The sequence below is a fragment of the Balaenoptera acutorostrata genome, chromosome 19 (genome assembly GCF_949987535.1).
Source record: "Balaenoptera acutorostrata chromosome 19, mBalAcu1.1, whole genome shotgun sequence".
NCBI classification, from domain to species: Eukaryota; Metazoa; Chordata; class Mammalia; order Artiodactyla; family Balaenopteridae; genus Balaenoptera; species Balaenoptera acutorostrata.
The window spans coordinates 52,105,152-52,119,042 of record NC_080082.1 but is presented as its reverse complement, the minus strand read 5'-3'; the positions used below and the strand labels follow the sequence as shown (position 1 = coordinate 52,119,042).

Sequence of the window (13,891 nt, the reverse complement as noted above, 5' to 3'; positions counted from 1 at the left end):
GGTTTTCACAACATTTAAGCTTACTTCTTGTCTTCCATCACATATAAGGCTTTTATAAGGGATTGAATAGCCCTCCTTCCTCTGCTTCTGCTTCCCAGTTTCTTGCAGTTGTAGTTACAAGCAGGAGGTCGCTGATGGTGGAAACCTCTTCTTTAGGACATGTAATTTTCCCCATTTTTTTTTTTAGATCTGCCTCTATTTGTCCTTCTTTATGCTCAAATTTCTCTCTATAGTTTCTTGTTTCCAGTTTCTATTTCATAATTGCCCCTAATTTCAGCTGCTTTTGTCAGCCCTTACATGTAATTTATTATCTACCAAATATACTTATCTCCTGGTTTTGCTGAATGTGGAGTTTGCAAAGATCTTTTTATTCTCTTTATTGCTTTTAGATGATCTTCAGAACAGAAGACCATGGTAGTAATGATACTTTAAAGCTTCTATGTTTTTGAATTTTAGATTTGTCTCTTACTAACAGCATACAACTATACTTTATTCATTTAAAAAAATCTAATCTGAAAATCTGTCTTTTATCTAATGAGTTCAGTCTGTACTTATTATGATCATGACATATTTAGACTTGTTTCTATCACCTTATTTCTTTCTATTTACATTACCTCTTTTTTCCTTCTTCCGTTTTGTCTTACATTTCTTCTATTGGATTGACTTGTATTACCTTTATTTCCTATCCCCTTTCCCCTGATTAAATCATACATTCTATTTGTTTCTTTCTTTTTGGTGGTTTCCTTAGAATTTTTAATATACACATATAACAGAATGTTAAATGTGGCTTTCAATATTCTGGGAATTTAATTTGAGAACATTAGATGTCAGATAACCCACACAGAGCATGCTAAGAGATTATGAAGGAGATTTTTGTGACCCCCCCACCCCCACCCTGCCCCAGCTCACTACCCTCTCAGGTGTAGATTTTAAATGATTTCTTCAGAAAGAATTGTTGGTATGCTCTGTGGTATTTCTCCTTCCATCTTGCCTCTCTTCCTTATGAGGTATGTGTCGGAGTATCATTTGGAGAGCTTGATGATACCCATTCAGGTATCCCCTGAATTTGGAGGTGTATAGGTTCCCGACTCATGCCTGGACAAATGTTTAAAGGTGTATAAGCTTTCAGGAAGCTGGTCATGAGCCAGCTTTGTCTATGGAAGTATGTCTCTCCAAGGTAATGGAGGAGTCTCAGTTCCAGCTCCCTATCTCTTATGGTCCAGATCCTTTCTCCTTTCTTAGACAAGGCAGTACTACCCTACCTCCCAGCCATTATGGTCAGTCTGAGGCTCTGATAACTACACCTTTTCAGGACAATCACAGAAGCAGTTTGCATTTATTGCTGTGTCTTTTCCCCCAACCTTTCTTCATTTCTGGCTCCTGGAATTTAGCTACTTGTTATTTTACCCAGAATTTCTAGGAGTTTGTAGTGGGAGGCTTTTAGGTTATTTTAGTCTGGCATCTTGCCAGAACTAGACATCTACTTTAACTTGTTCAGTGTCTGCCTTCCATATTAGATAGTAAACTCCATGCAGGCAGATAATCATTCTTGTTCACTGCTTTATCTACAGCGCTCAGCACAGAGCCTGGCATGTAATGAACAATGAGTAAATCTTTGTTGAACAGGTGAGTGACTTTTGCATACAGTAGTGAAGAGGATAGACATAATTGTGTCTACAAAATTATGTCTTCAAAAATGAGCATTCCAGTGAAGAGAGTTATAGGAGGGCTGAAAAGCCAGGCTCCTGTGTTATTTTTGCTGTGCTGCAACTGACTCACCTAAGCTCACCTAACAGCTTACTTTTTCTACACTTTGTCCTATTTTAGACTTCATAAAACTCCCACTTCACTCCTGTCCTCTTTAATATTTATTTATTTATTTATTTTTGGCTGTGTTGGGCCTTCATTGCTGCACACGGGCTTTCTCTAGTTGCGGTGAGCAGGGGCTACTCTTGGTTGCAATGCACAGGCTTCTCATTGTGGTGGCTTCTCTTGTTGTGGAGCACAGGCTCTAGGCGTGTGGGCTTCAGTAGTTGCAGCACACGGGCTCAGTAGTTGTGGCTCGCGGGCTCTAGAGCGCAGGCTCAGTAGTTGTGATGCACGGGCTTATTTGCTCCACGGCATGTGGGATCTTCCTGGCCCAGGGCTCGAACCTGTGCCCCCTGCATTGGCAGGCGGATTCTTAACCACTGCACCACCAGGGAAGTCCCTCCTACCCTCTTTTAAAAATCATATTTATTTAGGTATAATTTACATGTACTAAAGTGTACCCATTTTAAGTGTATGTTTCGATAAGTTTTGACAAATTTATATACCCATGTAACAACTACCAAAGTCAAGATATAGAACATTCCCACCACTACAAGATGTTTCCTTTTACCCCTGCCTAGGCAATCCCCCAAACTCTTAGCCTCAGGTAACCACTGATCTGCTCTGTGTCCCTATAGGTTTGATTACTCTTTTCTAGAATTTCATATAGAAAATGGAATCAAATATCAATAGCATATCCTCTTTGGTGTTTGGCTTCTACTCACTATAATGTTTCTGAGATTCAACCATGTTGTTGCAAATATCAGTAGTTCATTCCAACCCCTATCTTTTTGAAATATTTCTCCTTTTTCTAAAGGAATACTTTTGCTTCTCCCCTTTTCTAACTTTCCCTGTTGCTCTTCCCTCTCTCAATTCCCTTAATTTCCCATCTAACATCAGATGTTGTGATTAAGGCATATTTGCCTTCCACAGGTTCTGTAATCCAAGATGTCTTTTAAGTGCTGGAATATCACAAGGACGTCATTGTCACCCAGACTTATTCCTGAGTGGAAGGACTTGAAACTTCTCATAAATAATACCCTGAAGGATATAAAGGTGATGTGTATGAGAGATATGCACATGGTGGGCTTGGACTAGTTATCTATCCCTGCCAAGGCAGCCTGTGGCATGAGCAACATGTGAGCCATTTTGGAAGGGTCCTCCCATACCCCTAAACAACTCCCACTTCTAGATTAAGATAACATTAGTTATAATTAGAACATGTTCTGCAAAAAACAAAAAAACCAAACAACATAAAATGGCCTTAAATGGATTAAACAAGCTGGAGGCATCTTTATCTTACATGGTGTCAAGGAACCATGTTCCTTTTCTCTCTTTTTCCACCTCTTTGGTATTTAGCTTACTATCAACAGTTACGAGATAGTTGCTACACTTCTAGGTGTCAGCTTTAAATTGCAAGTAGGCAGAAGAGCAAAGGTTAGAGAGCAAAGAGCTGTGCCAACCTTGGAGTACCACAGTGCTACTCTATATTGCCAGAATTTCAGGGTCCATGACCACCCTAAACAAGATCCAAGTTTTATTGGGATGGAAGGAGGAGGAAGAGGAAGGAATGGGGATTGATATAGAGTAGGTAACAGTAGTGCCAGGCACAGATGCATTGCTTGGGTTTAAGATATCCTTATCTTTTAGAGTCCTCTGTAGACAAGCATTGATAGTGCTGAATGAGTGAATAAATTGTTGGTACACGAAGTCTAGAAAGGAGGAGAGGAATGGTGATTAACTAATGGAATAAGGGATATGTAAATAAAGTTTCTGGTTCAGTGAAGAGGGAAGGGCGATTAGGAGCTCAGACACCAGGATCCTCTCAACTCTGCTGCTGTCACTGAATCAGCAATGACAGCAGGTGCTAGAAGTTCTCCAACTCTCTGTATTTTGTATTCTCTCAGAACACACAAAGGTCTGAAAATGAGAACTATAGGGAGAAGAGAGATTCTGAGTTGTGATAATGGCCTCAGTACAGTCTCAAACCCTTTGTGGATGCAGGAAGCAGGCATAATGGACATTTTGTGCAAAGAAGTATTAATACTTCAGTTTAATTGAGTATTTCACTTTCCAGCTTAGGTGGTCACAGTACAAATTCTAATGCAGACAAACTTGGAGAGTTAGACTCGTGGAGCATTGTTCAAGAGTCAGGTATAGCACAAGTGTCTGCTGAGGAGAGGGACTTCAAAAGTAAACTTCACGAGCCTCAGTTTTGGCTGGTCAGAATGAAGAGTTCATGTACTTATATCCTAGGGATATGCTACAGTCACAAGAAGGTAGTGTATATTGTACACATTCTACTGTGTAACATGTTAAAAGGAAACATAGATGCAGATACACACACACACACACACACACACACACACACACAAACTCCACTGGGTCAGAATTCAGAATATTAGAGCTGAAGCAAAGCTAACTCCATGTTGTGAATAGCACGTTTCCCTTGGATGCACATGAGAATAATGAAGGGGGTGCATGCTACAGGGTGTAGTTGTCACACATGGTGGGCATTCCATGTCTTTGAAGTATGAGTTTCCCATAGGCTATATATCATGACTGTGGTTGTAACAGGAGTGGTCCGTTTGGTGTAGGCAAGAACTTTGAAGTGTTGGTCCAACTGTGACAGGTAGAGATATTTGCCAAGGTTGGGTTCCTTTGTCACACTCACATAGGATTGTATTTCTTTCTTTTGAAGACTTTGTTTTGTATAGTCATTTGTTAATTGTTGGCTAATGTCTGTTCCACTGGACTCTTTTTTTTTTTTTTAATTAATTAATTTATTTTTGGCTGCATTGGGTCTTTGTTGCTCCGCGCAGGCTTTCTCTAGTTGCGTCGAGCAGGGGTTACTCTTCATTGCGGTGCGCGGGCTTCTCAGTGCGTTAGCTTCTCTTGTTGTGGAACATGGACTCTAGGCACGTGGGCTTCAGTAGTTGTGGCACGTGGGCTCAGTAGTTGTGGCTTGCGGGTTCTAGAGTGCAGGCTCAGTAGTTGTGGTGCATGGGCTTAGTTGCTCCGCGGCATGTGGGATCTTCCCGGCCCAGGGCTCGAACCCGTGTCCCCTGTATTGGCAGGCGGAGTCTTAACCACTGCGCCACCAGGGAAGTCCCATGGACTCTCATCTTTTAAGAGCTTAGGCCATATCTCTTTTGCTCAGCATTGTATCCCCAGTGTCTGTCATTGAACATACCAGCCTTTCTCAAATGTGGTTCCTCATCTGACCCATAGAACACAGAAAATGATTTGAGGGGCTATTTTCTCAGTTCTCTTAAGGATGGTACATAACTAGTAGCAGGGAAGATGCACAGGGAAGAATTCCAGATGCACAGGGAAGAATTAATTTATTATGTAGAATGGATACTTTGGGATATTAGGGCTTACTTCTCTTTACGGAACTTTGGTTGAGAAAGGCTGGAAGGTACTTTGATGAATTAGGATGTATTCTGAGGGTGAGGGAGTGCTCACCCCAACAGTGCTTTCTAGTAGTAGGGTGAATAAATGTTGGTTAGCTAAAGAACAACAAATTTCCACTAATCCCTCAATAAATATTCACTGAATGAATGAGTGTGTGGGGACTCAGCCCCCTTAGCTCAGGCTACTCTTCTCTCTCAGGTTGATGAAAAAACGAAGAATGATGTGATTGTACTGGGTGACTGGCCTGAGATTCTATACCAAGAGCCTCACTATCCTGAGAGCAAGCCTTTCATCTGCTTCTACTCCATTGATGACAACTATTTTGTCTCCTTAAACTGGGTGGAACCATAATCAAAACAAATGCCTGGTTTATCTTGCCAAACAGCAGGGGTCTCCAAATGGCACAAACTGTGCCTATGCCTGGTGGTGAGCTTGTACAGGGCTTTTCCCTGAATGGCCCCCAGGGCTCCCTCCTGGCTCTTTGTGAGAATAAGGTGAGAGTCTTCACCCACCAGGGTCAGGGCCAGCTGGAAGAGGTAAAGAAGTTCACTCCCATCACCAGTGGCTCCACCATCACCTGCTCCTTCACTTGTGTCTCTCAGAGCTATTTCTATGCTGGAAACAAGGACAGAGAAATCCATGCTTGGGGTCTAGACCGAGGTAACTTCCTCCACAGCTTCCAGGCTCATTCCTCACCAGTGATATGTGTCCAAAGCCAGCCAGAGACCCATACCTTACTAACAGCAGGCAGTGAAGGTGTAGTGAAGGAATGGAACCTTGCCTTTGGGAACTTGCTGCGGCAGCTGGATATTGATATGGATCTGCAGAAACCGCAGTTTATTGATAACACCACTTTTTTCTGCCAGACTAACTACGCTTTCTCATTGTACCACCTGCCCTACTTTTATAGCCTCTTCAGTGTCTGTGGTTCTGCTCCCCAGCAGGGGCGGCGGGTCTGCTGCGGCCGTAATTGGACTCGGATGCTATGTGCCACTAACAGAAGAAGTGGTTAAAGAGGTTGTGAAGGAAGAAGGGACAGTAGGATCGAGAGAACAAGGAAGTAAAACAGTGTTAAAGAAAGGCAAGGTGTTTTCTAAAGTCAAGAAAAAGAAAGCTAGTTTCTTAGAAGATGACCTAGCATTACAGAAAAGGAAATTTTAAAAAGTAACGAAACTAGCCACACAAAAAGGGAAAATAACTAGGGAAGAAAGGAAACTGAGTAAGCAAGAGAAGAAATTAATTCAGGGAAAGGAGAAACTGACCAAGGATAAGAAACTGACCCACCAAAAAGAAAAAGGAGCTTGGGAGGAAGAAATACTGCCTTCCTCACAAAAGAAATTAACCAAGGAAGAGTGGAAGTTAGTCCTAGGAGAAAAGAAGGTGACTGGAAGAGAAAAGAAATTACTGGGGAAAAGAAAGAGGGTGAACTGGAAAGAGGGGACGGTAACCCCAGAGGGAAGGAAGTGGTACTGGGAGAAGGCTATGCTGGCCCAGGAAGAGGGGTTGCCTGTCTGGGAAGAGAGTAAGTTGTCCCATGAAGAGGAGGAGCTGGGCAAGGAAGAGGAGAAAGAGAAGCTGGGCAAGGAAGAGGAAGAGCTGAGTGAGGAAGAGGATGAGCTGGGCGAGGAAGAGGAGAAGCTGGGTGAGGAAGAAGAGGAGCTGGCCTGAGACAAGGAGGAACTAATCCAGGACCTAGAGAAACAAATTGAAAAAATAATGAAATATCACGAAAAGAAGAAACACATCTGGGGTATGGAGGAACATGTGGAGGAAGAGGCCTGGGAAAGGGGGAAATTGGCTCAGGAAGAGGAACATTTGTCTAAAGAAGAGGAAGGACTGTCTAGGAAAGAGGGAAAACAGGCATTACAAAGAGGCAGCTCAGCAGAGAAAGAGATTAAATTGACCTGAGAGAAGAAGAAGTCATTAGTAATGGAGAAAAAAAGAGGCCCATAAAAAGAAACAAATCCAAGAAAAGAAAAAGCAAGTTGAGAAACAGAGAAAGTGGATCAGAAGGAGAGGCAAGCTAAGAAAGAGGAGAAAGAGGTCAAGGACAAACAATTAGCCAAGAAAAGAAAGAAACTGGCCCGAAATGACGAGGAAAAGTTAGGAGAAATGGAGAAACTCACAACAAGATGTTAAACAGACCCCAAAAAAGGCAAAAAGCTTGGAGAAAGGAGAGAAGGGACCAGAAAGAGGAGAAAATAACCAAGAAAAAGAGACAACAGGCCTCAGGGAAAAAAGCGGACCTAGAAGAGAATGAAGAGGCTGGGGAAATGGAGAGACAGTCGCTGAAAGAAAAGAAACAGGCCTGGGAAGGAAAGAGATGGGATCAGAAAAAGGAGAAATTGGCTCCAAAAGTAGAAAAAGCTGAGGGAAAAAAACAGCCAGAGAAAAAATGAAACTGGCCCCAAAAGAGGAGAAAAAGATAGAGAAAATTGAAAAAGTATCCCCAAAAGAAGAGAAACAGGTCATGGAAAAAAAGAAGAAAGCTATAAAAGAAGAGAAATGGTTGGAAAAGATAGGAAAGCCATTGAGGAAAAAAAAAAATGGACCCGTGAAAAAGAACTAGCCCTACAAGAGGAGAAACAGGCCCAGAAAGAGAGAATATGGAGTCAGAAAGAGGAGAAAGAGAGTGATCGAAAAAAACAATGGGCCTGGGAAAAAGAGAAATTGTTCCTAGAAGAGAAGAAACAAGCTGGTGAAATGAAGAAAAAGTCCCAGCAAAAAGAAAGGGCATCGGAGAAAAGACTGACTCAGGAAGACAGTATACTGGCCAAGGAAGAGAGGCATATTGCCGAGAAGGAAAAGGCAATAGCCAGGGAAGGAACTGGCATAACTAAGGGAAAGGAAAAAATAACCCAAGAAGAGAAAGAAATTATGGAAGAAGAAGGTACATTGTCCGATAAAGACAGGAAATTGGCCTATGACATAAGGACCAAGGAGATGGGTGTTGCCAAGGAAGAAAAGAAAAGAATCAAGAGGAGAGTATACAGGAAATGAGGAAACTGGATATGGGAACGGGGATTAGTTCTGAAGAAAAAGAGGCTAGTTCCAGAAAAAAAGACACAAGGAAGAAAGAGAGTCACCTGGTGAGGATCCTGGCTAAAACAATTAGAGAAATGAGTACAGCGCCATTGAAAGAACTAGGAATACCTGAAGAAGAACGATCATTCATTATGGGAAGGAGTGAAATTGATGGCCAGAGGTGGGAGTTTTTTAAGGAACAGGAGGAAATAACCAAAGAAGAGAAGGAGCTGGTTCAGAAAGAAAGAAAACTAGAAGATGACAGACTGGCTACCAAAGAGAGAACACTGACTGATGAAGAGAGCTTGAAGGAGGACCAAAGGTTATTAGAGAAGGTCCAGGAAAAGATACTATTAGATAAAACCCAGGTAGAGAGTATGTTAGAGGAGGTCCAGCAGCAAAATCTGTTAGGAAAAAAGCAGCTGAAGAAGCTTCTGAAGATAACTGAGGAAAATAAACCAGAAAAGACCCAGGTAAAGTGGTTATTAGAGAATATCAGAGACATACTGTTTGAAGGCTTATCTGAGAGTTTGATTGAGAAGGAAATGGAAGCTCCAACTAAGAAGAGGATAGAGGAGGAGAGCCTCACTGAGGAAGGAGAGGAGGAGGAGATTCTGCCCAGGAAAGAGAAAAGGAAATACCTGATTAAGAAGAAGAAAAAGAAAGTAAGCCCGAGTGAAGAGGAACTGGAGGAGAGGTTGGCTAAGAAGCATAAGAAAAAGAGTTCAACCCAAATAAGGAAAAAGGAAAAGAAATTGACTCAGGAGAAAGAGAAGCTGAGTAAGAAGAAAAAAGAGGGCCCACATACGGAAGAGAAGGAGCCCCTCAGCAATGAGGAGGGGGGGCACCTGAGCATGGAGGAGGAGGAGGAGGCCTGAGTGAGGAAGAGGAGGAAGAGGAAGAAATGGAGAAGACAGAGGAAAAAGAGGAGGAGGAGGAGGAAAGGGAGGCAAGGCAGAAGGATGAGGAGAGCATGAGTAGAGAGAAGGAACAAGAGAGCGGACTTATGGAGGCGATGCACTCAGAAGAGGAGAGAGTACTGAAAACAGAGCTCCCAAAGGAAGAAGTGAACTTATTGAAGCTAGCAACAGAAGGTGAGGTTTGTGCTGAGAAAAGGGAGGGTACAGCAGGAAGGGAAATGGCTCCTAAGAAAGAGAGATTGCTTTATGGAAAGGGAGGTCCCACAGTTATGGATAAGGCTATGTGGCCAACAATTATGAAGAGCCCCTTCAAAAGGCCACTCCCTGTAGCCCTGGAAAAAGAAAAGGGAATGCCCCTGAAAGTGTTAGGGTATCATTGGATTTGGAAGGACAGGAAAGTCAACTTCTTGGAGCACACCACATGACAAGGTCATGGGGAACACAAGAGGAGGTACTCTTGGAGAAAGCCAGGGGCATGTTTTCACAAGTCATGGAAACAGAGACCCAGACCCCAGAAGGCCTCCACAGGCCAAAGTCCCACTTACCTGATATTACCTGTGGTTTCATGGAACCCCAGAAACCTGAACGTAGGCCCAAAGGTGACAGGTGGAAGTGGTTCTTGAAGTATCAGGATTCTTTGATGGGCAAAACTGAGGGTCAGGCCCCTGCCCCAGCCCCAGCCCCAGCCCCAGCACTTACCTCTATGCCAGCTAAAAGGCCTTGCCACTCAGAAGTAAGATTCTCAGTTGAGGACTGGATTAGTAATGCTTTAATAAGACTGGAAGCAGGAGAACAACTTTCAAGGGACAGTTTCCATGGACCGAGCCAACTCCTCAGACACTTCACTTCAAAGGGATATTTGAAATGGATGCATCTGTACAATCTTAAAGCCACTGCTAAACATCTCCAGCAGAGCCTACAGATAGGTCACATAGATATATCACAACCTTATAAAGATGTTTTGAGTCTAGTACACTTAAAAGTGAGCCCTCCAAAAAAAAAAAAGTGAGCCCTCCAATTAGAAGAAAAGAAATGGAGAGCTGGCTAGAGCCATTCCCTATCCCTAAACCAGTGTTACCATCATCTACTAAGAGGACTCAAATCCCACAAGCTCTCAGTTGGCATCTCTTAGCTGAGTTCTATAGGAAGAAGCAGGTACAACAGTTATGTACTGCTGTCAAGGAGTTAAAGCACCTTTATCCAATCAGAAAGGATGTTCCTACAGCTGTCTACCCCTCTGTGGATAAAGAATCCCTGTCCTTGGACTTCCGAGCCTTGAGGGGAAGGGGTGAGCTCCCCAAATTTCACAAGGCAAAGAAGAAAGCCCAGCCCAGCCCTGCACCAGTGTTACCATCAACTACCAAGAGAATTCAAGACCCAAAGGCTATAACTTGGCAACTCTTAGGAGAGCCTTACAGGAGTGCATGGGCACAGCAGTTATCCAATGTTCTCAAAGAGATGGAAGTGCGACCTTTTTATCCTGCCACAAGAGACATTTTCACAGGTGCCCATACCTCTGTGGAAAAACAAACTCTAGCACTGAGGTTTCAGAAGGATCTCAGGGCTTTTAAGGGTAAAGGCAGGCCCTCAAGTTGCCCCAATTGGAGAAGAAGGCACAGCCCGTCTCTAAAGAAAAAGAAGAGCTGCCTCAGTGGGAGACATTTGTGGCATTGTACCATGTTTTGCAGATGTTGCAGGAGCGATATGCTAAAGACAGTGCTGCTTGGATGGATCTGTTCTACCGTCTCATGGACCTGTACCAACTTAAGTCCCCCCGAATCCAGAGGCTGCTACTAGAGTTGCTGCAGAGAAAGAAACTCCAACCACAAGAGACCATCTACAAAAAGGCCCTGAAAACCAAGGAGTTGGTACTTGGTGAACGGTTATTCTATGGCCTGTTTTGTGGTAGTTCTCATGCCCCTGCAGGTCCCCTTGAGTTCCAGAATGTTGTACCCTTGCCTGGGCAGAATAGGGTGCATACTATCCAACCTGTGGGCATCGCCCAGTATGGGTTCTTAGAACTTGCCTGGAAAAGGCTACCACAAGTCAATCCTTACTGAATTGAGAGGCTGCCCAACATCCCTACTCCCACTCTCTGATTTGGCCTAATATTAAGACTCTGGGGTCTTACTGGAAAATAAGCCTGGGCCACAGATTTTAAGCCTCCTTACCTGTTCCCCATTTCAAGGTGGGACTAGACCAGGACTCCTTTTCATTCAGCTCCAGAAACCTATTACTATGTACTGAATAAAATGACATCTCTCAATCGTAACAAATATTCTGGCTTATTTCTCTTCCCCTGTCCCCCTAGCCTAGAATCCCCTAGAAAGTAGCCAGAAAAAAAAAAAACAAATAAACTTTGTCTTAAGAGGGACAAGTTTTTCACTGAGTAGGCTACATCCTTTGGAGGGTAAGGGCTAGTGTTTGATCACCTTTTGATAGAAAAGTCTGTCCGGCACTCAAATTCTTTGGCTACTATTTATTTTCCTCAAAACATCCTGGAGGATCTGACAGTGTCTGGCACGGGTGGACTTTTGTTTATTTAGCATTAATATGAGAGGAAGCAAAGAAGACCCAAAATTTTGCCCCTTTATAAACTTTGTTCTTGACTTAAGTTCCTCAACATCTCTAAGCTTCAGTGTTCTCATCTACATCATGGGGATATAGAGTGAAATAATGGTTAAGAGTGCCAACTTTGAATTCAGAAGAACTCTCATTCCAGTCCTTGCTCTGCCATTTATTAGCTCTTTAATCTTAGTTTTTGGTTTCCTCAAAGTAAAATGGTGATAATAATGCTTACCTTAGTGAAATGCTTAATACAGTTCCTGGAATATAGTTCTCTTTCTCTAATGGATAGCTATTTTTAATGAGATATAGTGTGGGGATGAAAAGGTAGGTTTTCGATTCAAACCAGGATTTGAATCCCTGCCTTTCAATTTAACATGTAATCTCAAGACAGTGATTTCACCTCTCTAATCCTCAGTTTTATCATGTGCAAAATGGGGCTCATTATGAGGCTCAAATGAGATTCTGGCTATGCCCATTTTAGTGTATTGGGTGCATAGGAGAGGAACTGTAGGCTAGAGGAGGGGCCTGGGACCTCAAGAGAGATTGGGGGTACCTTGGGAGAGGGGGCAGAGCTCAAGGAGAGGGCCTGTAAGAGCAAGGGAAGAGCTAGAGCATGAAGGAGATGCTTAGAAGCCCAATAGAAGACCTTGGGCATATGAATTATCAGAGTCCTGGGGAAGATGACAGATTCTAAGGAAAAGCTTGGGAGCCCAGGAGATCAGAAGCTTGGGAGTATTGGGAGGAGATCCTGGAGCAGGAGTCAGATCTCAGGGGAGAGGTCTGGGAGTCCAACAGATTTTCTGGATATTGATTTTGCATCTTGTAACTTTACTGAATTCATTTATTAGTTCTAACAGTTTTTTGGTGGCATCTTATGGGTTTTCTATATATATATCATATCGTCTGCAAATAGACATAGTTTTAGTTCTTTTCCAACTTGGATAGCTTTTATTTCCTTTTCTTGCTTAATTGCTCTGGCTAAGACTCCCAGTACTATGTTGAATAAAAGTGGTGAGAGTAGGCAACCTTGTCTTGTTCCTGATCTTACAGGAAAAGCTTTCAGTCTCTCACCATTATGGTGTTAGCTGTGGGCTTCTCATATATGTCCTTTATCATGTTCAGCTATGTCCCCTCTATACCCACATTGTTTTTTATCATGAATGGATGTTGAATTTTGTCAAATGCTTTCTTTTTTTGCATCTATTGAGATGATCATATGATTTTTATTCATTTTGTTAATGTGGTGTATCACATTGATTGATTCGTGGATGTTGAACCATCCTCTCATTCCTGGAATAAATCTCACTTGATCATGGTGTATACTTTTAATGTATTATACTCAGTTTGCTAATATTTTGTTGAGGATTTTTACATCTATGATCATCAGGGATATTGGCCTGTAATTTTATTCTCTTATAGTGTCCTTGTCTGGTTTTGGTATTGAGGCAACACTGGCATCATACAATAAGTATGGAAGTGTTCCCTCCTTTTCTATTTTGGAAGAGTTTGGGAAGGATTAGTGTTAGTTCCTCTTTAAATGTTTGGTAATAATTGTTTTTTATCGTACCACCTGAGGATTGTCTTTCTTCAATACTGGAAACTTCTCAAATGTTAAAATTTTCTTATTTCCTCTCCCTCATTCACTCTATTGATTCCTTCTAGAAATGATTATTTGTAGGCTGGCACTTCTCATTCAACAACATTGCCTCTTGGACTCTCACAGTTTCTATAGCTGTCTAAGTTAACCTTCTCTTTAATTTCCTCTGATCTAATTGTTAGGTTACTCATTTTCTTTTTAGCTGTGTCAAATCAGTTAACTGATTTAAGGTCTATCCCATCTTTTTCAAACCTGTCTGATGTTTTTAATACTATTTTCTTTAATAGTATTTTCTTTCCCCAGGTTTTTTATATCTACTGTTGGTTTTTTTGGGGGGGGCATTATTTCTTCATATATCTTTTTCTGCTCTTCTTTTCTTTTCTTTTCTTCCTTCCTTCCTCCCTCCCTTCCTTCCTTGTCTTTGTTGCTGCCTGCGGCTTTCTCTAGTTGCAGTGAGCAGGGGCTACTCTTCGTTGTGGTGTGCGGGCTTCTCATTGCGGTGGCTTCTCTTGTTGCAGACCACGGGCTCTAGGCGCGCGGGCTTCAGTAGTTGTGG

The 13,891-nt window shown here is 42.4% G+C and overlaps 1 protein-coding gene across 1 annotated transcript; it reads left to right on the top strand.

The window, feature by feature from the left end:
• Positions 1-6,708: 6,708 nt before the first annotated feature.
• Positions 6,709-11,230, top strand: LOC130705686 (WD repeat-containing protein 87-like). The gene is given in 3 exon segments (XM_057533714.1): positions 6,709-6,868; positions 10,303-10,752; positions 10,755-11,230. Coding segments are annotated over 3 exon segments (1,086 nt in total).
• The last annotated feature ends 2,661 nt before the right edge of the window (positions 11,231-13,891 follow it).